Source organism: Glycine max, chromosome 14 (genome assembly GCF_000004515.6).
Source record: "Glycine max cultivar Williams 82 chromosome 14, Glycine_max_v4.0, whole genome shotgun sequence".
NCBI classification, from domain to species: Eukaryota; Viridiplantae; Streptophyta; class Magnoliopsida; order Fabales; family Fabaceae; genus Glycine; species Glycine max.
In genome coordinates this window covers 46,488,217-46,515,586 of record NC_038250.2, presented here as the reverse complement: position 1 = coordinate 46,515,586, position 27,370 = coordinate 46,488,217, and the positions used below count along the sequence as shown (strand labels likewise).

General features: G+C 30.0%; 3 protein-coding genes across 3 annotated transcripts; 1 reads left to right on the top strand and 2 right to left on the bottom strand.

Annotated features, from left to right (window-relative positions):
• Window positions 1-8,495: 8,495 nt before the first annotated feature.
• Window positions 8,496-10,263, bottom strand: LOC102667742 (DNA polymerase I B, chloroplastic/mitochondrial). The gene is made up of 3 exons (XM_014766613.2): window positions 9,981-10,263; window positions 9,078-9,170; window positions 8,496-8,997 (listed from the first exon to the last, which is right to left on the bottom strand). Exons 1-3 carry the CDS (start codon window positions 10,110-10,112, stop codon window positions 8,788-8,790), a joined length of 435 nt encoding a protein of 144 aa, XP_014622099.2. The 5' UTR covers window positions 10,113-10,263; the 3' UTR covers window positions 8,496-8,787.
• Window positions 10,264-11,023: 760 nt separating this feature from the next.
• Window positions 11,024-13,220, top strand: LOC106795741 (putative multidrug resistance protein). The gene is made up of 3 exons (XM_014766623.3): window positions 11,024-11,113; window positions 12,110-12,567; window positions 12,671-13,220. Exons 1-3 carry the CDS (start codon window positions 11,024-11,026, stop codon window positions 13,218-13,220), a joined length of 1,098 nt encoding a protein of 365 aa, XP_014622109.2.
• Window positions 13,221-22,386: 9,166 nt separating this feature from the next.
• LOC100786722 (laccase-4) lies at window positions 22,387-26,428 on the bottom strand. The gene is made up of 6 exons (XM_003544825.5): window positions 26,233-26,428; window positions 25,091-25,242; window positions 24,740-24,984; window positions 24,406-24,534; window positions 23,098-24,021; window positions 22,387-22,839 (listed from the first exon to the last, which is right to left on the bottom strand). Exons 1-6 carry the CDS (start codon window positions 26,323-26,325, stop codon window positions 22,709-22,711), a joined length of 1,674 nt encoding a protein of 557 aa, XP_003544873.2. The 5' UTR covers window positions 26,326-26,428; the 3' UTR covers window positions 22,387-22,708.
• Window positions 26,429-27,370: the final 942 nt, after the last annotated feature.

Here is a 27,370-nt window from a genome sequence, read left to right as displayed (position 1 = left end):
TATTCTTAACAAATGAATAAGTAAAAAAAAAAAGACAGAAATATGACACACATAAATTTCATGTAAGTGTCATGCTTTTAACCATATTTAGACTAATACTAGTATTAATAAATTTTCTTATACGAGCACTTGCTAAATAGAAGTTTTTTTTATATAAAAAAATACTGTAACACAGAAGTTACTAATAATTAAGAATAATTTATTTAATGTAGTAAATAATATATTTTTCAGCCAATAAAAAAATATTATATTTTCTTTTTAGTTTTTTTCAATTATCTTTAACACACTCGTTCAACTTAATAAGACCTTCAAACTAAATTTTGGACACGAAAATATACAGTGATTATTGGTTTATTACAACTTTTAAAATGAACCTTTTACTTTCTCTGGCTTTCTTAATGTTATGTTACTTTGATCATTATTTAAAATTTGTTGATACTACTATGAATTAGGACAGATACAATTAGTCTAAACTTGACTTGATATTTTAATTGGCTATTTATTGAACTAGAACGGAATAGGACTAGACTAGGGCATAAGTCCATAACTAAATATATTAATAAAATGAATTTAGACATTATGTATAATTAAGCAGTGAAATTTCAGAAATTTAAATAACTAAAGGATGCTTCATAATATAATTAAAATAAATTATATTAATACAACAGGACCATATTATTATGTAAAAAGTATTAATTTATTTGTATAAATTTTACACCATAATGGAGTTAATTTGAAGTGTATCCTTATCCAATTAGTAAGAATATACAGATCTTTTTTAGAAATTAACATTCTCATTAAATTGGGACGGATTATCAAAACGAGATGAATCTTAATAGTAGTAACACTTAATTATAAGTAAATTTCTATATCATTAGATATGATTTTTTTTTCTCTAAAAAAATATATAATTTTTTATGCATATGAACGTGTAGTATTAATAAGATTTTTTTATTCGTAAATATTAAAAACATGTACTAGAAGAGTTGTAATAATTTATCTATCATGCTAATTCAATTAAGTTAAATTCTTAAGATACTCATAAAGTTTACAATAATAATATTATTTATATTTTATTAATCGGCTAAAATGATTAAAAAAAAACTTTTCTGTCATAAAACAGCCAATCTTAAAAATACTTTTTAAACTATTATATATTAACATCACTATATATAACTTTGAGTTATATAATAATAAATCTAAATAGAAATCTCTTAATGAAAAAATCATTAAAGTATTTTCACTATAATTTTTAAGTGCATTAAATATTTTGAAAAACACACTAATATTTTTTATATATATTAACTAACACTCAAAATATTACTCTAGTGTTATATTAAATAATTTTGATTGTAAAGTTTCCTTTCTTCTAAAAAAGTATCAAAGGAGATTTTGGTGAAGCCCGAGGTAGCCGCCAAAATAACGGTTGAGATGTATGGATGGTAAATGACACAGAACAGCAAGTTGATGCAGTGGGTCCCACATACGGTTTCATCATAACTCACGTCCTTTTCTTATTGGGTGTCTTCCCAAATAATTGTAGTATTTTTAGGATCTCTAGGACCTGGGTCCCACCTTTTCTGATTCTCACACGTGTCTTGTTTTTGTTGGCTGTTACCACCGTTGTACCAACCAACCAATGACCAGGTGAGCTATAAAAAAACAGGTTTTTCTATCCATTTAATTTTGGCTAAACATCCAGCAATAATACTCTATTCTCTTATAAATTTCCATGTTTATCTACTTGTTATTTTAAAATATTTCATATCTTAGAAATATAAATAAGTTTTAATTATTCTTCGATCTCCATACTTTTATTATATTTTCAATTAATTTTTTGATTTTTTCTTTTAATTAGGTTGCTAAACTTTTATATACTTTTTCAATTTGATATTATCTTTTAGTTGTCATTATCAAAAATCAACAATAAACACCTAATTAAAGGGGCATAGGACTCATTTTTTTAGCATGTTATAAGCTCAATTTCAATTTGATGTTACATTTTAGTTTTCGTTGTAAAAATTTAACAACAAACACCTAATTAGAGAAGTGCATAAAACTCACTTTTTTTTAAGTATATTATAAGCACAATTTAATCAATTATGAAAGATTTATATAAAATTTTAACATCTGCTTGATAATTTAACTCGAGTAATATTTCACAAGTCTTTTATAATTGTTTGGTTTCATAGAAGATTGAAATTATACAAGAAAACTTTCATAATTAACTCGATTATGCTTGTAAAACATTCTAAAAGCATTAGTTTACTGTCTACACCTCTAACAAAGACACTAATATGCACAAGTAGTTCCATAAAGGTTGAAAAAGAAAGTTGCACTATCATCTGGTAATGTGGGTATGATTAAAGTTGGAGTATTTTGGAAATATAAGTTAATCTATTGGTTGGGAAAGGGAGAAAGATAACAAATTTGAATTTTTTCAACTGACGCTTTTAATAAAAACTAATAAATTGATATGATAAAAAAAACAATGATTGTGTGTATTTTATTTGTTAATTCATAAACAATCGAAACCCTTAAGTTGCTGATAAGTAGGCTTAATTCTATTCTTAATTATTTAATCTTAAAGTGAACCTTTGTTGAAGTTACCTGACAGAATGGCGACACGTCGTTTTTTTTTTTTTTAATTTAAGAGACTTGCAACGAGTTTGACGTAACTATTTAATAACAGGGTTTGAATGAATGATAAATATCATATACAATTGGTAAGATTGAGTGGTTACAATTAAATATTTAGATTATTTACGAAAAAGATAAAAAACAAATTAAAATATTTTTTTTATCAGGACAAATTAAAATAATATAGGCATAAATAAAATTTTAACTTTCGTATTTTCTTAATCTATAATTTGTTTTTTTTTTAATTTTAAAATAGATATATTTGATCTTTTTATTTTAGAAAATTTATAATTTTAGTCAAACTTTGTATTTTTTTCTATATTTATTTCTTTTTATTTATTATGAAAATCATTTTTTATGATATCTTAAATAAATATATTACATCTAGTGTTCAATTGAACCAAAATTAAATAAATAAAATAGAGAAATTTAAGAATTAGACCAAGTGATAGAAAAGGCCAAATGAGGCACAAAAGAAAAAAAAATAAAATGATTTAAGGATTTTATTGATTGGAGTTAAATATGTATTTTACAATTATAGTTTTATTTTACTTGTTTTAATATAATATGATAGTGATACTTGGATAATTATTATTCAATTGACATTCTTAAGACTATATAAGTATCCATTTTCACTTATTATTATAGATGAATGAAATATCTCACGTTTTATGTTTATTTTCTTTATAATTTTTTAATGGTAACATTTTGTAATTTTAAAGTGGCCCAACTTTTAGCTCTCTAACATCATAATTGTAAATTTCTTAAACTAAAAAAATCAAATTTTTTAATTTTAAAATAGAGAAAAAAAATACTTATTAATTAAAATGGATGAACCAAAATTAAATTTAAGTCAACCGCATAATGATGGAAGAATGCATTATAGAGAAAAATCGAGATATTAGGATGTCTAGTGTACCTATCAACAAATCGAGAAACTCATTATTAGCTAATCATTTTCATAGCCCATGCATGAATTTGAAGCTTTCATGATTTAATTCCTTCAGGTTCTGGGATCGAAACTAGCAGAATCCAAAATTCTTATATTTGATAAAGAGAGAGAGAGAGAGAGAGAGAGAGAGAGAGAGAGAGAGAGAGAGAGAGAGAGAGAGAGAGAGAGAGAGAGAGAGAGAGAGAGAGAGAGAGAGAGAGAGAGAGAGAGGAAAAAACTAAAAGAGAAGGAAAAAATTATATCTAATTAAAAAGAAAAATATGTTTGTACTAATTAATTTGTATATCTTTTTTAATGTAATACTGTGTAAATTTTCCAATTTAAATAAGATTTCATCTCTTTCTCTCATATTATTTTCAAGAGACGTAAGACAAGTTCACGTGAGTTCCATAATATTTTTCTTATAAATATTTTTTAGAAATAATAATAAAAATAATATAATTATTTTATTATTTTGTCTCCATCGAAATTTTTCTATATTATTTTTTTCAATCTAAACTATATTTCTCTACCTCATACTATATATACCTAAAAATATTCTTAGCAAAATCTTTAGGACACTAAAAGCACATCTTCTTTAAGGGTAGGTTTCTAATTATATAAATACTCGACTAAACTGAATATCTAAGTACTATTCTTACCCTGACCTTCTAAAGTAATATTGTGATCATACTAATGTTGGTTGAATACTAGAGTATTATTTTTCAAAATGGTGATTTTTTGTGTATATATTAGTGCCAAGTATTCAGCCATATCAAATATCGAATGCTCTCAATACTATCATAGTAGAACAACCTTTCAAAGCAAAAGTCGAATACTCGATTAAATTGAGTACCCAAACATTCTCACTTCACCCTTGATCGCTTATTTAAGGATAAAACTGTCTAAATTAACTTAAAAACTATTAGAGGAGAATTCAACTATGAATAATGATCAGAGATGCATTACCTAAAAAGATAATCTTAAAAAAGAGCTCATAAGTTCAAGGTTCATTAAGGTATTATAAATAATTATGTAAATGTCAAAATAAGATACGGTTGATTCTCATATTATCTTCATTTATTATTTTTGACCAAAATCTTACTTAAATGTTAGGGTGTTTTTTACATGTACTTCACCATAGTCAACACTAGACTAAGTCATTTACATAGTCACAAGAGAAGAAGAAAGTTATATGTCCACCTGGTATAGGTACATTATATATTGTTATTTGCCATATCATCCAATAATTTTACGTAGCAGAAATTTAATATGAATGTAATTGTTAGATTTAAGTTATTCATAAAGTTGATCATTAATGCTAAATTTTTTTTAAAAAAATTATATAAAGTATAAGCAAACACTTCATATGATTATATAGTTGAAAATTATGTATTATTTTAATTTTAATGCATGTAAATAATGTGTAATATAATTTTAAATGAATGTAAAATCTTATAAATTCCATTTATATATACGATACAAATTTCTAATCTAACTATATTTATTTTTTTAACATTGTTATTCAGTTGAAAGTTTCACCCATTATCGTAATTTACTTTTATTATATCCAATTTGTGTAAATTTGATGCATGAGTTGTTAAGTATGGATTTAATCCAAGGTGGCCTAACAAATCTTTGCATATGCTCATACTGAATTAATATTGCACTTAACACCCAGCGAATTAATGCAAATTTTGTAATATCTCTGATTTTCATTTTTATTTTTAATCTTAGTTTGAATATGATGATGTCTCCCTCCAAAGAATCCTAATTCGAAAGTGTGTTTTAGAAATCGTTAGCAGCAAATACTACTTCTGTTCTTTTTTATATGCGAAAAAATTTATTATGTTTTTTAAAATATAAATAAATATCAATTATTTTTATTTCATTTAATGAAATTATCTTCAAAATGTCATTTATTTAATAAAAAAGTTTATATTTGATATCAAATTCTAATAATGAGTAATTTATAAAAAAATGTTAATCAATTTCTTTAAAAAAAAATTCCTTATGAATAAGAAGCAAAGAAGTACATGCCAATGTAATAATAGCTAAATCAATTCAAAACAAACATAATATGTAGCTTACACAGTATTACTCTCACTCTCTAAACATAAAAGTAACATTATTTGACTTATTTATTTATTTTAACTATACTATTTATTGCATCTGTATCAGCACATGTCTCTTGGAGGTCATGTAGGGGCGTGCATGGACAGTTGTTGGGAAAGAAAGTGACTCCATCTTCATAAATTAAAAAAATAAATAATGTTTAAAAAGAAAGAAAGAAAAAGTTGAAAAGCAACTTAAATTGATTATAAATAAATTTGAGTATATGGGTTTTTGCATTAGTCGCCACTAAATCGCTTCCATAAATGGAAAGATTCCCGAGTTAAAGTCAAAAGGAAGAGTCAGAAAATGCCATTGGGTCCACATTAGATTATTTCTAGAAATCAAATAGTAATAATCAAATAAACACTTTAAAAACTCTTTCAAATAAGGCAATAAAAATAAATGATTGTTTAGTTAAAATATGTACTATTAATTTAAACACGTTAAATAATGTTTTTTATTTGGATTAAAATGTTTTATAAACTTAATAAATTACTTTAAATGTATAATAAATAAATTAAATTTTTAATACACTTATTTATTTTTTTAGAAAAGTTCAATTAGAGAATACTCACGTGCAACTGTGCAAGTATGCAAATCCAGCCAAGAAGGATCCATATACTACTAGGCATAAGACGTCTACCAACTCAATAATGCTTATCGATATTTTCTTAGAGTAGTTTTTTTTATCAAATAATTGAAAACAATGACCAAAAATATATTTAAGAAAAAGCTTCTTTATTTTATCTTTTATTTTAAACTGCCGTGGAAGAAATAGCGTGATCATATATATTTTAATTCAAAGTGAGGTAAATAATACATATTTTTTAAATTTAGCCAAGGCATTTGTGTCCACATTAATTCCACAACGTGGATCTGCTGCTAATTAATGGAAACATTTAAGCACATTTTCTTTTGGCACAATCATTTATGCATGCAAACATTCATTTTTTGTTCATGGGTTTAATTACACTTATTTTCTAGCAAACTTTTCATTATAAGATTCTGTTGTTTTACAATATGGAGATCGATGGGTAAGGTTTGGAAAGGATACTGCATAGCTAGTACTTGTCACTCGTTGGCATCAACCTACTCTTTGTATTTGAGGAAGGAAATTTCACATTTTGATGTTTTGGTCAAATACTCAAATTAGATCAAAAGCAATAGTTTTATTTGTAATACCTCTCCCTAGTTAATTTCTTTTATACTATCCTTTTTATGGGTGCAACAAATTAATCTCACCCTTAACCTGGAGTGGTACGGTATGTATTCTTTCTTTTTAATTATAAGATTCTTTTAACTAATTGATATTCTTTAAAAAAATAATTAATTATATTAATTTTATCAATTATTTATATTATTAATTTAAAATTATTATTTTCCTTATCTTTCTAAATACTTAATTATTTTTTATTAATATTTAAAGAAAGAATAATCCAGTAAAAATATGTAAAAAAATAATTAATGTATTTAAAAATTAAAAAAAAAACTTATAAAAAACAAATAAAATTTTAAAAATAATATTATAACTAGAGACGAAAGAAATATTAAACATATTCATGGTAGAGACACTACTAGAAATACGTCTTTCTAAGTCGGTTAAGTAGTATTTTTAACTCGTAATTGCCGCCGTCGTAAAAGGTAGAATTACTTGAAAGACGGTTTTATTAACCGTCGTTGTATGTCTATGTTTTTTACGACGGTTCTTCAAGAACCGTCGTTGTATGTATGTGTTATTTACGATGGTTGTGGATGAACCGTCTTCGTATATGTGCGCTTTTTACGACGGTTTTTAATGAACCGTCTTCGTATGTGCCATGCAAAATGGCTTTTTACAGCAGTTTTGATATAACAGGCGTAGTAAGTGTAATATACTAAGACGGTTGGATTATAACCGTCGTAGTATTACCAATTTTTTTAACTATTTTACGCCAGTTGTGAAGTAACCGACGTAGTAAGGGCAATAGACTAAGACGGTTATAGAATAACCGTCGTAGTATTGTTATTTTTTTATTTTTTATTTTTGTATATTTTCTTTTTTTTGTTTTTTTTTTAATTTGATAGGAACCAAAACTATCAAATGAAAATGATGCAAGAAATTAATAAGTCTGTCAAAGCAAATTTATACTAGATTTTCATTCTAGAAGATTATATTAAATATTTTTAAAAATAAATTAAATTAAACATTTTATTAGTAATTTAGTCAAATAATAATAGTAATAACAATAAATGGGGATGATCTATTTAACATAAATCCTGTTATGGATGAATTTCTGCAGTCCATAAAAAGTTAAAAAAATGTTCATATCAACAACACTCATAATATGCTACATCTCCATATCAATAGAACCAACATTCCAATCATGCGTGCTAGAATCATCACAAATGCATCATTTGGAAATTAAATAGCACCTGCAGAAGACATAAGAATTCAGCATAAGTTTCATTTGTTTTTTTTTCCAAGTAATTCTTGGCAGCTTTCAAGTAAATCTTCCCGTGCCCCACAGGAGTCTTCTCATATGCAATTGAGAAGTTAAGCATTTTAGCTTTTCTTCTTTCAGAAGCAAAGGCATCCTGACATGGAAGGGAAACAAAAATCAAAACATGATCAATCATGAAATAGATGGTTATAAGTTATAACAGTAAACTGCTAAAACAGTTTTTTGATATCTTGAGGGAAGGGCATCAAACAACATTAAACTGCTAAAAAAGCTTATTAATGCCTGGTGTATTCTGATTTACTTTTATTAATATACATAAACATTATTAAACACATTATATATAAAAAAAACTCAGTGAATTCTTCTACTACCACAGCAACTATGTTTTCCCCCTAAACAGTGTTCTAATGAGCAGTAGCTGTCCTTTATTTCTATTGGAAAGTTCACAAGTTATTAGTATTTGTTCTGATTTTTAATAAAGTATATTTATCGCATTTGCAGTTGATGGATCTGGGTCCAATCAGAACAAGGATTAGTCCTCCCTCATGCACCTGCCAGCACTCTGGTGGTCACTATATTTGACGTCATCAGCTACAAGAAATACCAAACTAAAGACAAAGCCACTACTTCCACATCTCAATGCAATGGTACTTGCAACTATCAGCATACAGTTACCTTCAAAAGAGGAACTGGGGGTTTATCTTCACCAGGCTGAGGATGCCACTCAAGAAGCACTTCCTTTTTTTCAAGTGCTTCACGAATATGTGGGTACATATTCATTGCAGTCCTTGAATGGAAATCTCCACCAGCTTCAAAAGCTTCCAACATGCTCTTACAGTCTGCAAGGTGTGCCAGAATCCTAAGTTCCAGCTGTAACAATAAACAAGGCAGTTAACAGAATGAAATTTCTTGAAAATAGTTCAGTTAGATAGACAATATAGACTGTTAACCTGTCCATAATCAGCAACTATAAGAGAATTCTTGGGTGCAGCAATGAATGCTTGACGGATTTTGTATCGATCCTTTTCTAGAGCAGGTTGATTCTAATTCATGAAGCGTAAGTGTCAGGTTCTATATTGTTTTGAAAGTCTGATTAATCTAGTGGATGTAATACCCGCATGTCAATGTCAAAATACAAATTGAAAATGAATGAGATGCATTGCGCAGTCCAAAATTAGGACCCAAATCATTGTAATAAAGTAACAGAAAAGGCATCAAGACCAAGTAGACATCAAATGATTACATGAATGTGTATCGCAATTAGCAAGGCTGGGATTAGTACAAAAACACTAATTTTAATCAGATATTTTTAACTAAAGGAATAAATGAATACAAAAGAATGTACATTTGAGCAGAGATGTCAAGAACTGACTCTTGACCTTGAGATATTTGATAGATGACGGCCTAAAAAGGGTTTTATATTTTTGTAGATGCTACCTCACACAAGAATAATTCAGGTTTGCAACACAAATAATCCACAGACCTATTTCACCTTCAGCTGAATTTTTTTTTGTTCAACCTTACTGCCAAAATTTAGTTAAGAAAAACAGCAGCGAAAAGATAGAGTGGAGGTTCAAAATGGACTTATATGTCTAATAGGAAGAAACCCTACTAAAAGGAGAAACTACATTTTAGATTAAAAGACAAAATGATAAAGCCTTCTACTAAGAGTCTAGCATCAAGGAAACTGTATGCCACCAATTAATGAACATACCAGCACACAGATGAAGGTTAATGGTCAAATCTCAAATGTATAGCACTTAAAAAAATTTGAAGTTCACAACGACTACTATCAAAATGAAAATTCCTAATCAAAATCATTAGAGAATTCTGATTAATCTAATTAGAATAACCTGCAGATTTGGCCTTCTTGCTGACAAGCGTCCTGTCTCTGTGTTGATATTTAAGGAACAATGAACACGGAGATCTTTTCCTGATATATTATGTCCCTGACAAAGAGAAACTGCAGCTATTATAGAGCACATATAAAGAGCTTCAGTGTAAGAATACAAATGTTTACTAAAAGTTCTAAAATGTAAGTGGTGGCACAATAAGCATTCAAAAAATTAGCTTAAACTCAAATAAGGAAATAATTTCCCTAGCCATAGCTAAGCAGTGGGAGAACTTAGTATTGACCATCTCCAATGAGTATTTTAAAAGCTCAAGGTACTGTGGTACTTGTGAGTTTGGTGCACAGGTGAGTTGTCAAGCATCTCATTGACTTCAATTTAAGTTTATTTTTTTTAATCCCAAATTCAAAAGCTAGCCTCCATAATTCTATATTGGGTTATCCGATTTTAAACTTTGCAATCATATTTTATTGTATTGTCAATGTCCCTTGGTCCATATGTCTCTCAATTGAACACGAGAGTAAGAGTGTTATTCTCTTAAAGTCTTGATCATTGATTCTTTTATACTTGAGTGAAAGAGTAAACTCAAATATGTCAAATATCACATATTGTTATGCATGGTCACACATATTTCATGTTCTACTCTATCGAGAGGTCCAATAGCATAACTCCATATGTAACAAATCTATATATGTGACTGTTTTACTTACAATATAATCTAAAGGGACATAAAAATCTAACATAGGAACAATGAATTGAATGAAACAAGTGAGTAATAATGTTGAAAGTTGAAATTGCAGAGATAGATACCTGGCAGAGAATGTGGACCGCAATGAGGACGAGAGAGGCACTTGCACAGATTACCAAACAAATGTGAACCCTAGCAGAGATCTATATGAATAAAGTAATTTTCCTTAGTAACGAACAAAATTCAATTTGCTACATCAGGAATTGTAGCAACGGATAACGAATTGGTGGAAATAATAATAAAGAAGGGTGAGGGTTACTTACGTAGACAAAGTGAGTGCTCCAAGAAAGAGAGACGAATGGACTGCGACGAGGTGCAGCGGAGGACGGAGGTGACGGCAAGCAGACAACTAAAGATGCGAGGCTGCAATGAAAGGGTAGCGAGTCTGGTTCAGGGTTTTGATTATTAAATTGAAATAATTAATTTTATTGTACAAAGTAAATGAATAAATAAATAAAAATATCTAAAATAGTTATAATTTTAAATCAAACTGAGCTAACAACTGCTCATAAGTTTGGTTCGGGTCGAATACCAGTAAAAAATAAAAGTTTGTATTAGAGTCAAGCTGCGAACTCAACTCATTTGTAGACATGTTTTTTTTTTTTTTTTTTTTCTGAATTCTCATTTAGTGTCAACTATCCCTACTCTAATTTTATTTATTATGTTTTAATATTTAATCTTCTATACTTTTGTAGATTTAATTTATTGTTTAAATATACTATAGCAATGTGTGTGACATGTTGCCTAACTAAAAAAGTGAGAATTTAACCTTCAAATTGTTAGAATCCAATTGATGTTCACTTGATTTTATATAATATGTTACAATATAATATAAAACATAAAGCACTAACTTTTATTTATAGTAATAATCTATCATAATCCTAATTAAATAGGAAACAAATCATGAGATAATTGTCAATAATAAGGAAATATGAAAGCCAATCCTTGGGGTCTCCAACTGCAATGGCTAGTTTTTTAGGATTGGTTCTCTGTTGGTTCTTGTCAATAATAAGGAAATATGAAAGCCAATCCTGGGAGGTAATTCAGATAATAATAAAATATGGAACTAATCTTAACATATAATTGAGATACAATTGGATGTTTTTCATTTATTCTAACATTATTCAACAAAAACAAACAGAAGCCTTTTCCACTAGGTAACACCAGCTACATGGATAAAATAATGTCATTGTATTCTGTTAACAATTAATAAATTTGTGCTTTCAGCTACAAGGAAACCAAAGAGTTTGACATTCACATGAATTTCTAATCTAATTAATTTGGTAGCATTTTTAATAATAGATGGGTTTGAAAATCTGATAAAAATAGAACTCTTTTATATCTATGCTTTATTAATTTATACTTTTTTTTTTTCTGAATGTAGATACCTGACTGCGTAGCTTACATGTCAACATTCCTATTCTGCCACATCTTGGCATTTGTACTTTCATGGAGACTTACACTGGCAGCCATACCACTGTCTGTCATGTTCATTGTTCCGGCACTTGTATTTGGGAAGATCATGTTGGATCTTGTGATGAAAATGATCGAGTCTTATGGGATTGCTGGTGGGATAGCAGAACAGGCAATATCTTCAATAAGAACTGTTTATTCATATGTTGGGGAGAATCAAACACTAACCAGATTTAGCAGTGCACTTCAAAAAACTATGGAATTTGGAATAAAGCAAGGTTTTGCAAAAGGGTTAATGTTGGGAAGTATGGGAGTTATTTATATAAGTTGGGGATTTCAGGCTTGGGTTGGAACTTTTCTGATCACTAATAAAGGAGAAAAAGGAGGCCATGTATTTGTAGCCGGCTTCAATGTCCTCATGGGAGGCTTGTAAGTGATTTTCTCATCATTTATATTCTATTTTTTTTGTCATATAGTTGACATTTTTAATATGACATACTAATACTAATATGATTAAATTCATGAATTTCAGGAGCATTTTAAGTGCCCTTCCAAATTTAACTGCCATCACAGAGGCAACTGCTGCTGTCACTCGCCTTTTCGAAATGATTGATCGAGTGCCGACTATAGATTCTGAAGATAAGAAAGGAAAGGCCTTATCATATGTGAGGGGAGAAATTGAATTTCAAGACGTCTACTTCTGTTACCCATCTAGGCCAGACACACCAGTCTTGCAGGGATTCAATCTCACTGTCCCAGCAGGCAAGAGTGTAGGCCTTGTGGGAGGGAGTGGTTCAGGTAAATCCACTGTCATACAACTGTTTGAAAGGTTTTATGACCCTGTTGAGGGAGTAATACTCTTGGATGGTCACAAGACTAATAGGCTTCAGCTCAAGTGGTTGAGATCTCAAATTGGCCTAGTAAATCAAGAGCCTGTTCTCTTTGCCACTTCCATAAAAGAGAATATATTATTTGGAAAAGAAGGAGCCTCAATGGAAAATGTGATTAGTGCGGCTAAAGCAGCTAATGCACATGATTTCATAGTCAAGTTGCCAGATGGATATGAAACTCAAGTAAGTTGATCTCAACTTGTTTGCTCAGACATAGTATGAAAACAATCTAACTAAGAAGTGTTACCAGACATAAACTTACTAAGAAGTTAGGAGTCTAGAGTTCATTGGTGTTCTGACCGCAAGTGACAGAATTGTAAACTTTGGATGGAAAAGTATGGATTTAATTTACAATCGTTGATTGGAAAATCAACATTTGATATTATGAAAAAATACATGCATTTTGTATAATAAACTACAAGGTTATTAAAATCTTCTCCCTTGATTTTCTGATCAGTGGTTATAACTTACAACCCTGCACTTTCCCCACTCCGTCAGTTTATAGTAGTTGAATATTCAATATAATATCAGTGGTTAAAATAGATAATATAATTTATAGCCTAATAACCACAATAACAAGTTACATAAGCAGTATAACACTCAACTGCGTGCTGGAGAACATTTATCTTATGATTCTATTCGTGACCAAAATCAAGTAAATATAAAGATGGCAAGAGTCACATTAAATGAATATTTAACAAGTAAAATGAACTAAATAACAACATTCAACTTCAACAATCCTTTAGAAAACTATCAGCCTTACCAAATAAAAAATGCTAAATAAAAAAAAATCCAACATGATAAACTGTAGCTACTAACCATAGTTTACCCAAAAATATAGCCAACATCTAGCAATTTGCAAGCTAGCTCAAGGCAAAAGGCACGGTCATTATATAGATAAACTGTGTCCACTGACCAAACTACCATAGTTTACCAACATGTATGTAAAGGTAAGACATAATGTACTAAGAAGCGTGGCTATCAGAAATAGTAACTAAAATGGTCACTATACAGGTTAAGGAGATAGTATGGAGCTGGAAAAGGTCTCACATCATGAGATGATAATATACATACAAAGTGGTTAAAGAAATACCAATAGGTATCAAAGTAGTGATGAAGCTAAAACTGATATGACACTGACACCACTCTGCCAGTTTCTGGAACTATTTTAATTTCTTCTTATTGCATAAGCTGGTTGAAATATAGTTGCAAACAATGAACATGCCCGAACAACAAGGAGAAAAACAGAAGATCAACCTCAACACCAGGAATAACATACAGCATTTTCAGCTGCCACTATCAATTTCTCTTCTGACTTCTCAGCACTTTTGAAACTATCATAAATCAAACATTAAATGAAAAATACATGACAAACAGACATTGGCTCCGAGATTATATCATACTTAATAGTTGCACTAATATACATAAAATTCTCAATTGTAAATAGGACAACTTTAAAGAGACAAAAATGCATTAGATATCTCCTTTCCACAAACACATTCTGTTACTATATTTAAAACATATCATGGTATTTTAGCATACAATGCAAATGATATATTAGTATATTGCTACCAGTTTATTCTATTTGTCAATCCCCTTAAAAGTCATTCTATGATCCATAACGTCTCTCCTCTACAACTTGTGTGGATAATAGCATTTTTTTCAATCAAACTTACCACATTGACTCAAATAAAGATAGTGAGACTGAGAGCGAGACTTCACTGTTTTGATCAAATGATTATACTAAACAGAACAATAGTTATTTGACACCCTCCCCCCCCTCAATTTTCCTTGAATATCTCTTGATAAACGGATATAAACATATCATCCCCAACTCCAAATGGAAATAAACAAAAAGACTGCAAAAGCACAAGCTACTAGAATCATTCAATCCAAAATAAACAAACAAATAACTAAAACCAAAAGCTATACAAATAAAGAGCACCATATCTATTATCTTATATATCTTTAAATTAAAAACACACACACTCATACATTTCTAACCTTATAACCTAATTCTAGAACAATTGACTTAAAATCAGTGTTATCAGTGTGAAACACGGAGATTAATTAATTACCAGTGAAGGGCATGCGTTTCAAGCAAGGGTCAAGCTGATTACACCACCGGAGCCGGCACGACTTGCTGGAGCGTCCTGGCACTCCCTGCGCGATCATGCCCCAGTTCCTTGCCCCGAACTGCGCCACCAATCGGCTCAACAGCGCGTCCTCCTCCGGTGACCAAGGTCCCTTCACGCTTCCGGCAACCAAACCTATGCGTTTCAACCAAACCTTTACAAAAAGAAAAAAAATTGAACGATAAAGGTTGTTACAGTCCAAAACAAACAAACTCATAAGAAATTTTTAATATGCCTAAACCCCAGCCCTAACATTCAACCCAAACACTAAAAATTGTTTGGGCGAACAAGCGATTGTAAACAACCTTTTCAGTACGACTGCTGGTAGCACGGGATGACTGCTGGTAGCACGACGGACGACGAGATGCGAGACACAGGCTGAGAGGCAAGATTGAAGCTTTTCGAGCACGAACGCGTTTCAGTAGCTAGCTTTAATTTTGTGTTTTATGTGAACATCGATAAAACGTCGTTCCACGTTATTACAAAATTGCCACTAGGTGGCATTCTAAGACGGTCGTAAGGAACCGCCTTAGATTCTGTGACGTAAAAAAATAAAATTATTCTGTTAATTACAAAAATGCCACCGCGTGGCATTCTAAGGCGGTTCTGTAGAACCGTCTTAGATTCAGTGTCGTAGAAAATTAATTTTCTAGTAGTGAGATCATCAATTAATGTTGTTTTTGATATGCAACGATAGAAAAGCAAAACTTTTCAATATTTTAATTTTTATTTTACAAGCTGGATCCATGACTCCCATATGATGAAGAAGATTATACATAGACACGTTAAAACAATGGAAAACTCCCTATGAGAGAGGCAAAGTTCCGACAAAGTTATCAAAACAGCCTAGAAAGGGGACACACTATACTACACTCAAACTCATGACAAGTTCAATTATATTTATTGAAAACAAGAAAATAAGATCAAAGTGCGGGTCTATATACAGCAAGACATTTAAAAAGGGGTGTGTGTGGGGATTGGAGAGTCAACACAAGTTACAAATTGGCAGTGTTAATCCTGTTAGGGTTTAACATGGTGGTGAACACATCACAATTCGCTTTGATCTCTTCTAATTTCTATAAATAGAGGTATGGTTGAATCAAATTTCAATAAATAAATAAAAAATTGTTAATTAATTGCAACTATAATAAAGAAATTATATATCACTTGCTTCTCGTGGTTGATAGGATGAGATGATTACTTAATTAAAATTAATTTGCTAACATCTTTTACTTCCTCTCTTTCTTTATTTTCGATCCTTATTCTTTTGCACTATTTTTATTTAGGTTAAATGTATATGTTGTCTTATAAAATCTCAAATTTGAATTTCAGTCTAATATTTTTTTAATAAAAAAAGTGTTCGTCATTTAATCTAATATATATATATATATATATTCTTTGTTGTAATTATTTTACCGTTAAATGATGAGGCAATATTGACATAGTTAAGGAAAAATCATATGACAAAATTAAATACGATGTAAAAATATGTTTTGTCTTTGTAAAATTTTAATGCTGTTAAATTTTTCTTACATTTTGATCCTATTTATCTAAAAATGTTTATAAATGAATTTTTTCATTGATGAAGATTTGCTAAGTGATAATTTATCTAAGAAAAATTAATGTCAATATATGACTTGCACGAGATTTTTCCTTTCTCTACCCTAATTCATAAACTCAATCTTATTGATGTCCTATCCCAAAGTCGTCCTCTTGGAACTAAATGAATATTATTGCATCATCATACGTGTTTGGACGGATCTAAAAATCTATCTAGGGCGGGTAGAAAACATTAATAATAAATAAACATTAAATCATAATAAATAAATATATCATATCGTACATCGTATATCGTATATCTAAGTCATGTATATTAATATTCTTATAATTAATAAATTTGTGTCAATATTTTCAGTAGTTTTTCATAATCAAACAATCAATTAAAAATTTATCCTTCGTCTTTTTCTTAAAGTCTATTTTTTTTATTATCTTCATATATTAAAATGATCTTTCAATTGCAATACTTGAAACAAGTAGCTTGAATACCAAACAAATTAAATGATCAAGATCAATTCAAATACTTTCTTAGTAATTCTGTATTATATTATAATTTTTTTCAAAAAGAAGAATAGAGTCATAAGATTGATAAACAATGTTATATATATACAATAATAAATGTTCATAATATAGTAATATTGCAATGCTCTTAATTGTTGATTTATTGATGGATTTCACACTATTATACTTTAAAAGGTGATACTTAATTCAATATCTTTGTCGGTCAGAATTTTTTATAAGTAATCATTTCTGAAATCTTGACAATCATTTGTGAAACTGTTGAATTACTTTAAGTGTATTTTATCCTCATTCACACGTTTTTTAAAAAACATTCCAAAAAATATCTCATTTCATAATTATTCTAAATTAAACACACTTAACTATAAAATTATTAAATGATGAACTATTGAAAAATATATACATTTTGTTATAATAAATAATGTCAATTAATTAATCCAAATAATTTTTAACTATACACATTCGTATTTATATAATTCTAAATCATTTTTATTCGAGTGTGATTCATTCAGGACGTTACAAATATTGTGGTATACGTGTATATGATTGTTATATTATAATACAACAATATTACTACGTGTATATGATTGTTATATTATAATACAACAATATTACTACGTGGTAGTAACATAGTATATGGGGGTCTATGTAAACAAAATAAAAAGTATACGTGTGTGTATACGCCTTTTTTTTTTACTGGTCTGTGTATACGCTCGATCCCCTTGAATCCGTCCATGCATACATGTGATCATCTTTTTCAATATTCATCTTCAATTATATTGCAAAATTCATTATTAATTACAACGCTTCTATTTCATATCTTTATGGTTAATTAATGATACATCTTTAACTAAATAAGTTTTTTGCCCATAATGCAAATGAACTTAGTTAGAGCAACTAGTTGCGAACAAGTTTTCACTCAATAAGCTTGACTAATGATAACGACTAATTGCGATCATATTTAAAATAAAATAGGGATCAAATGAAAAGAAAAAAACAATACAATTAATCAAGACTAAGTACAAAAATTTGCTGCTTTTGAAATGACAAAAAGTATATTTAATCTTTTATTTTTCTACAATTCATTAATGATGTGATATTTTATTAGTTAAGTCAATGTCACATTATCACTAACACATAATTGGTGAGAAAAATCATTTTTGTACATATTAATTTAATGAGAAACTATACTTAAGAGAAAATTTTATTAAAAACTAAAATGAATAAAAAATTGAAAAATTTAGAAGAATGATATATATATATATATATATATATATATATATATATATATATATATATATATATATATATATATATATATATATATATATATATATAGTTAATTTTTTCTATTAGACATCTATAGCCGGGGGGAGGGGTTGAGTAAAATTATGCACAATTATGTTTTCAACAAAAAATGTGTAGATATCATTTCTGTTAATAAAATACTCGAAATCAAGCCCCATGTTTTCACTAGAATCTTATTCATGGAAATGACCTCTTCTTTCTCTACATGCCCTAAATTTCACCCTACACTCCCTTTAACTTTAAAATAAACCTAAACATCCCAAAATACCTCTTCTTCCTCTTCCGTCATAATTCAATCACTATTTCAATAGAAAGGAGCAACAACAAAGCCCGTCATTTCACCATGCTTGTATATTCTAAAATGAAAGTTTTACATTCTGGATTAGCGCCTAATCCAAATTTTATCACAATGCATGTATTCTAAAATCAGCAGTAATTCTGAATTTGTATCAAGAAAAAAAAACAGAAATGCTTAAAACGACAGCTAGCAATACAAGACATTTAGTTTTTTCTTTACACTTTTCAAAGAAATGATAAATTTATATTATTTTTCCTATTTTCTTTGCCGACTATAATAAACAATAAATAAAATGAAAATAAGGTGATATTATTACTATTATTATTATTATTATTATAAATTAAAATATATATAAAAGTTAAAAAGAGTGAATAAACCAATTAAAGTTGACCAGGTCTCTTGAGATTTGAAAAAATATCTTGTGTAAGAATAAAAAATCACTTACGTTGTGATCTTTTAATTTTAAAATATATATTGCTTTTATAAAAAATGTATAAATTTATAAATTTATACATAACTCTTAAGTGATGTGAGATTTTGTGATTAATGAATGAAAATGATTGAAATCCTCCTTGGTATTTGATGGACTATCATAATTTTATTTTTATAAAAGATGTTTAGGTGAATTGAGACGAATTATAAACTACCATTGATCTTAGCTCTTAAAAGATATGAGACTGTGAGAAAAACACAACAACTTTCAACATTATTCTAGGTTCACACAATATTTACCAAGTATCAACTCAATGTGCAGCATATACAAACTTCAACTTCATTGCCTTGAATGAGTTAGAAGCTGAGCACAAGAGCATAACAATAATGTCACAAAAGATATTATAATTTGAGCACTTCGATGAGAAAACTGCACATATTCAACAAACAAAACTAAGATAGAAAATGCAAATAAACAGAAAAGTTAAGAAAACTATCAAATAATTTACCTCCATAAAAATAAAGATTATGAATAGTTTCATAGTCAAGAGTCAGTTTTGAAGAAAGTAGCTTCTTTGATGTAGCTAACTCCATCAGTTCTAGGCGTTCAACTTCAAAAAGTTTCATAGATCATATTCTTCGACAATTCTACAAGAAATGACTTTCTCATTAGCAGCTTTAATCAATACTGCCTCTTTCTCCCTGTGTAGTTCTTCCATCTGTCATAATTTCTCGGCTTGCAAGAACAAATAACATAAGATTGACTAAACACTACAAGAATTTTCACTACAGTAGACTTTTTGTAAACAGACAGCTTACAAATGGCTCTTGTCCCTCTGTCGTCAATTTTTTTATTGACGACCTCAAAAAGTCCTCAGTAATTAATTCATGTGACTGGAGGGTAATATAATGAGTCCTTTTATCTATAATTTGACCTTCGATAATACCAAAGGAAAAATTGTAAATAATTTGAGTAAAAATGTATATTTGAAAAAATGTATAAACAATTATAATAGGTTAATCTGTCTATATTATAGTGGATAAAACCCACTATGAGAAACCAACTGTAATATAGATGACAGCCAACTATAATTATTTATTTTTTATAAAAAATATTTAAGAATTACCTTTACCTATATATATTAATTAATTTCAAACACAGATAATTTAAAAATAGTACTTGTTTATACATAAAATTAATCCATAATACAAAGTATTTTATTTTTATAGTTTAAATCAGTCAAAGCATAATATAATATCTATAGAAGCATGAGTCAAGCAACAAATAGAAATGGAAACATGACATAGAATATGTGTCGATCTGATTTTCTTAAACAGATTTCATGATCTCAAACTTCATTTTAAATGTTGGAAGCTTCTCCCTAAGATTTTATTTCCTTCAAACTATCACTTGCCTGAACATAAATAATATACAATCCCAATATAAGTTTAATATACAACATAAAGAAGTCAAGTAATTGGCACAATTGATGAAAACAAATGATATCATATTATAGTCAAATCACTGCCAAATGCTTCGGTACCTATACAAGTAAAGTCTTTCCTTGAATGGAACACTAGAGTTTCTCCTTGGATGAATCGGTGAAGAAACATATTCTATTCTGGTTGCAGATTTTTTATGTCGAGAGACAACTGATACAAAAGCCAAACTAAACTACTCAGTGTTGCTCCCATTGACCATTGACTGAGCTATTCAACAGATTTCCCATGCATTGTCCTCAATGTCGAACATTTCAATCTCCTACAGAAAACTAAACACTATAAGCACATTTCTAGCATTTGCAACAAGAAATTAGTGATCAAACATTGAAATAGGAAAGGTATATTTCACCTCCTTTGTCGTTTATCTATGACGCCCATCAAGATCTGCATTATATCAGGAAAATTCAATTATAGTTAGGATTAGGAATTCAAAAAGTTATGTTACCGTGAGAGGAACAATACAGCATACCATCTCCAAAATAAAATTCTAGTATCCATAAAACATGCACAGTATCAAAACCATAGTAGCAGCAACATCATCATGATATAACAGCAACCCAAATCATAGTAGCAACAATTCAATTATAGTTAGGAATTTAGAAAGTTATGTTACACAACATAATTTTCATGCCCTTAGTTCTAGATACCAATATGATATTGCTAGCATAAGTACACTAAGGACATTAGGGTGGTAAAAAAATCAGCCAGTCCAAGTAAAGCACTAAAATAAATCCAAGTTCAATTCGCACAACAACAAAATCGGATTTTACTGGCGGGTTTTTTAAGTTTAATGGCAGTTTAAACCGACATTAAATCTTCTGCCATAGAGTATAAATTACTTAGTTATTCACATCAACCTACGAAGACACCTAAGAGAAAATCAAAATTCAAAATACATAGCACATGCACAAACAATAAAAATAAATAGTGTAAAAAGAGTTATAAAGAGAGTTTCTAACATTTCTTATTTTATTAGTTAAATATTAGTGCAATTTTCATTCCTTCGAGCCATGCCTTTTTATTTTTACTCTAGAAAAGGTAAAATTATTTAACTATATACATATTCTGCTAACTAAAGTCATTCAAAACATCAATTTACAGAAAATATACTTGCATATTTTGTAATCTTAACTATATACATTATATTTTTTTTTAATCTTAACTTCTTTTTGGACAAAATTAAGATATAACATCATTGTAACTTTAATATATAAACCGCACAACACGTGGGTCAACATCTAGCTATCACTTTATATGTAATAAAGAATCAACGATGACAGTCCTTTATCATCTTTCTGATATCACCATAATTTTTCCAATAATGAGACATAACCAGCAAAAGTTTATTATAAAAAAAAAAAAAAAAACTGCTAAAGTTCCAGAAAAGGGGAAAAAGAAAAACCACAGAACTGGTACACAGGGTAAAGAGTATACCAATTTAAAATTAACAGTTAATCTAAGTTTATCTTAATCCCATGGAACCATACTTTTGATCTTATATATGAAAAATCAATTTTCATGCGCTTCAATTATATTGCATAATCAGTGCTGAGACTTTGTAGTACAATTGTACATAAAAACAAGTTAGCAGAACTTCTGATGCAAGTAAGTAAAGCAAGGCATTTTGAAAATCCTGTAAATTTTGATTCACACTGTATATATAATTACATGAAGTCAAAACTATCTTTCAAGGAGAGATGAGAAGTACAAATAATGCAAAAAAAATGAAAAAATGACAGGGAAAAAACAGAGAAAGTGAAGACATGCTAATTGGTCTTATTTTCCCTATTAGCAGCTTATCCTTTTTATTTGCTCCAAGAAAATCTTGTTATTAGCCTTGATGGTACACACTCCCTTTGGAAATTATATCTTCTTTACGTGTTTCCCCTTCTTACTCCTTAAGCGAAGATTGTATATTAGTCCTCTTCTCAACACTTGGGAAGATCACTTGGAGGTGGTAGTAGAGACTCATTTGGTCCTTTACCATTGTCTACCACAAATGCCATCTTCAATCCCCATGTTGTATGAATTTCTAAATGGCAATGCATAAACCAAACACCTACCAAACAAAATAAATAACATATAAGAAAAAATGTGACATGACATGCAAATCCTTTAATCTTACTATAAATATTGTAGTCTCATAGTATTTTCAAACACAATTAAGGACATGTTTGGATTTCCGTTGAGATGGTTTCAAAAGTATGTTTAAGAGTAAAATTCGGGAAACTGAGTTTTGAAAAAGCAAGACTTGAGATACTTGTACAAACTTAGTTTAAAAACTCAAGTATAATTCAAACTTAATTAACATCTTCACCTGGATTATCAGCCCTGAATCTGATAGCAGTCCACCCCCCAGATGGAACACCAACTGTGTTTCTCTCCACAGGATCCACAAGATTAAACTTTTTGGTGTCCTTTTTGGGGTTGAAATTCCCTTGTCCCCTACCAACCACGAAGAAGTTGAATCCATGGAGATGAATAGGATGGTTCTCAGGTGTTATCATTCCAGTATCTTGCAAGACTAATTGAACTGTGGAGTTATAGGCAAGTCTATATACCCTTGTCCCTCTATTAGTCCTCAAATTTGTTGGCTGTTGTGTCCCTGTGAAGTCATAAACCACTGGAGGCTTCCCAGGAAAATCATCTGTGAAAACTCCACTTATGTTGAAGAAATGTGCTTGGAGGAGAGAAACTTTAGGCATAACAAAGGTCACATTGTTGATGGCTGCAACCACTTTACTACCATTGGCACATGTGGGGCAAGGGTTGACTCCAAGGCTGACAGTGAAGAACAAGGAATGGTCAACCTTTTGAGGCACTCTAGCAGGGTACTTTTTGGAGTTTAGGCTTCTGAGTGAGTCAGTGAAGTTTGTAGCAACTGGTGTGGCATTTTTGGGAGGCAATGAAGTGAGGGTTGTGATGGTGGAACCAAGTGAGCCTGTGTAGTGTAATGTGGCAGTGGCAGTCACATTGTCCACTGTAATAGGAGAATCCATGAAGGGAGTGGCTGCTACTAAGTATTTGCCAGCAGCACGGTTTGCTTTTAGAAGCACATTTGTGGTTTGGCCAGGTGCTATAACTATAGTGTCAGTTTTAAAAGGTTTTGTGTAGACAGCATCAACCTCAACAACTGTCAGTTGGTGACCAGCAATTTTAAAGAACAACTCTTCATTCAGTGCAGCGTTGATTATTCTTAGCAAGTAGGTGTTTCCAGGTTGAACTTGGAGTTTGTATCCCCCTGCATATTGAAATTTATTATTCATCCTCTATAGTGAAAATGTTCTCATCTTGATTTTATTTAGTGTCTTATCTTTAAATATTGAGTTGAATTTCTATATATGTTGAAATGTTACACTATTAACCTATCAGAAGTTGTGGAAGGTATAACTTGAATGTAGTTATTGTTAAAATCAACACTCTTACCATATTTAACAGTTTGTAACGGCATCTTAGTGTAAAAATATTTATTAGAAAAACAAAAATATCAATAACTTGACAATGTTTTGCAATTGTTAGTGAAATAAAAACCAAGCAAATTCTAACTGAATTGCTTTTCCATCTTGTGCTTGGAGTCTTGGACTAATTATATTAAATATTCAAGGGCTAAGTTCATGAGTTTCACCTTGTGATGCACAATTTTGAACAGATCCAGGATGACCATTGATTGTGTGAGCATCAGAGACATTTGGAGCCGACCCAGATTTCAAAGCTTCATTTATTACAGCTTCAGTATCTGATTTCCACCATTCACCTGAACCAAATTGAAATTTTGTAGTAGTGAGGTTTAAGAATTGCATTAATTATGTGATTCCTATCTTATTTCACTATATATAGTAGTTTCAAAAGGAAACAATTTACCACATTGGTATATTTCTTTTCTCTAATTCATGACTAGTCATCTATCAAGTTGAATATTTGGCAGCATAAAAAAAAATACTACTGGTAGGGGAACCCACTCAATATGATGACTTTTTCCGTGTGGGGTTTGGGAAAAGGGTAAGGAACTCCAAGCTTAGGCAAAATGACCAAGGCACCATGAACAGTTGACCTAAGCCAAAGGATATGTGCATGCCACCAAAGTGTCCCTCTCTGCCCTGTGAGGGTGAAGTTGTACACAAAGGCCTGGCCCGGTTGAATTGGGCATTGAGTTATGTATGCAGGCCCATCGGCCCAACCCGTCTGCAATTGTCTCACCCCATGCCTGTTCAATTTTAATTGATCATCAAATTAAAAAGGAAAATTAGTAAAACAAAAAAGGCTAAAAGATTACTCAAGGTTAGAGTATATAATAATTCTAGCACACCCACCAGTGGATGCTAACATTGTATTTAACATGGTTAACCACCTTTACCAAAACAGTGTCATCTTCCCTAGCATATATTGTGGGGCCAGGGAACTTCCCATTTACGGTTACTATGGGCTTTGTTGAACACAATCTTGTGACATTCTTTACCACCACCTGTACAGAACATAAACCAATTAATAGCCACCATGCAGGACTATGGACCAAGCTATAGGAGTCAGTGTGACTGCAACATATATACATTCTTGACCAACAAGAAGATCAATTAAGTGTAACTGCATGTTCTCTGGGACATCTACCAAACTTGAGTGCCTTGCATTGCTCAACAATATATATGCCTCTAGCACTTTGCTGTTTGATAAAGATATGCAGGGTTATATTTTTAAATAGGCACTATATATAGCCCTGCCTGATTGAACTATTTGGAAGATTGTTTTACAACTCGAAATAAAAGTTTAGTTAATTACCTAATTATAAGATATAAGGTCAATGCATGAGCATTTACTAAAGGCCAATATGCTTGACTATCTACCACTTTTATGGTCATGCAGAAGATTGTTAAGATGCCTCCACTTCAGTACTGATTAAAAATTATAAATGACAACAGTAATAGAAATAAAACAAGCATTGCCTAGCTATAGCTTTATGGAGGCTCACACTTTCTTGGTTCTTACATTGAATTTTTTCTTAAATAACAACTGCTTTAGCTACACAACTCTTTCGCGCAGTAATGAATAGTTATAGATGAGACAGTAATTGCATATGAAGGCACTCTTAGTTATAGTTGAAATCTTTTAGATTTTCACTTCCTCAATATTTGTTGCACTCTGAGCAAGCGCGCCAAAAATTATGAACTTAGGCTATTACCTGTTGCAAAATATATATCAGTCCACTAATCTATCTTCAAAATTTAAAATTCTTATATGCGTGTATATTTTTCAAGAAAGCAAGTTCTATAATTGAGTGAGAGAACATATAAGCATGCATATTTTTAAAACAGTTACATCATTTATTCATATGCTATAGCTGTTTCATGTCATATTTTTCCTTAATTATCTCTCCAATATACCATGAATGAACAAACTTGATTCTATAATGCTAGCATGGCATGATAATTAAAATCAGAATGTAATGCAATGCACCTACGTTGAACTTGTAGTGGCGAACCATGGCTTCCACTGAAAGAGGAAGCATGCAAGCCGCTACTAGAAGTATGATTCTTATCCACATCATGGCCATGATCCACCTCCTTGAATTTTCTCTGCCTCCACACAAAGTACAGATGCTAGTTAGCTTTTCCTTTGATAGCTAGCAATCTACTTTGTATTGTAGAATGCACAATGCAAACCAAGTAGGAGGGGGCAACCTTATAAAGAGGTATTCTCTGTTGTAATGTCATTTTAATAAGTTGGTTTGAAGAAATACTTAAGACATAATAAATACAATAAAATAATGTAAACTGTACACCAAGAAGACAAAAAGAAGATGGCCAGAAAGTTCTATTATTTTTCTTGTGTATCACATAAAGTAGCTAGTTATCCATAAACTAAGATACCTTTTGAAGCTAAGAATCTTAGTTTGAATTTATGGGTGATTTTTTTCTTTTTTGTGATGGAGTAGGTGGTCACATCAAGATACTGGGTTTGGCTAACCATATTGGGTGAAGTACAACGATTCTCAGCTAACATATGCCAATTGGTGGAATGGATATACACCGTTTTTTACCTGATGAAGTCAAGGAGATGACACATACGCCACAACCAATTAGGAAACTGTTTAAGTATAAAGCATGGTACCTTTTTTATTTGTCATTCGAGTTTTTGGTTTGGTTGTTAGAAACTTAATTTGTCACAAAGAGTTTCTTTGTCACAAAGAGTTTCCATGTATTAAAAATTAATCATTGGTGTACGGTATGCAAATTCAGTTGTAATTTATTTGTTTCTCTTCCAATGGGTAAAACCCATTTATTAAGACCAAATTTAGATAAATGATTTAATTAAGGAGTGAGTACTAATTATGTAAGCACTTGTTCATAAGATGTTTTTACAATGGAAGATGAAACAAGGTTAAAATGTCTTCTTATCAGTTGTAAGCTGTCTCTATATATAAGTTATACTAGAGATAATAATTTATGGATATATCGTAAGTTATGTTCATAAACTCTCTCAAATACTTATAGAATAATACACGTATTTATATTATAAGATAAGTCTAAATAATCTATAATTAAGCTCTTTCAAGTGAACCCGGGTCTTTTTGAATCAATTGAAATTATTAAGCTGTG

Coding starts and splice junctions, on each gene's coding strand:
- LOC102667742 (XM_014766613.2), bottom strand. CDS start 10,112: ATGTGCTCTATAATAGCTGCAGTTTCTCTTTGTCAGGGACATAATATA. Junction 9,171..9,980: donor CAAGAAGGCCAAATCTGCAG/GTTATTCTAATT, acceptor TTCATGAATTAG/AATCAACCTGCTCTAGAAAA. Junction 8,998..9,077: donor TAGTTGCTGATTATGGACAG/GTTAACAGTCTA, acceptor TTATTGTTACAG/CTGGAACTTAGGATTCTGGC.
- LOC106795741 (XM_014766623.3), top strand. CDS start 11,024: ATGGACTGCGACGAGGTGCAGCGGAGGACGGAGGTGACGGCAAGCAGA. Junction 11,114..12,109: donor ATGAAAGGGTAGCGAGTCTG/GTTCAGGGTTTT, acceptor TTCTGAATGTAG/ATACCTGACTGCGTAGCTTA. Junction 12,568..12,670: donor AATGTCCTCATGGGAGGCTT/GTAAGTGATTTT, acceptor CATGAATTTCAG/GAGCATTTTAAGTGCCCTTC.
- LOC100786722 (XM_003544825.5), bottom strand. CDS start 26,325: ATGGCCATGATGTGGATAAGAATCATACTTCTAGTAGCGGCTTGCATG. Junction 24,535..24,739: donor GGAAAAAGTCATCATATTGA/GTGGGTTCCCCT, acceptor AATTTGGTTCAG/GTGAATGGTGGAAATCAGAT. Junction 24,022..24,405: donor TCAAAATTGTGCATCACAAG/GTGAAACTCATG, acceptor TTCAATATGCAG/GGGGATACAAACTCCAAGTT.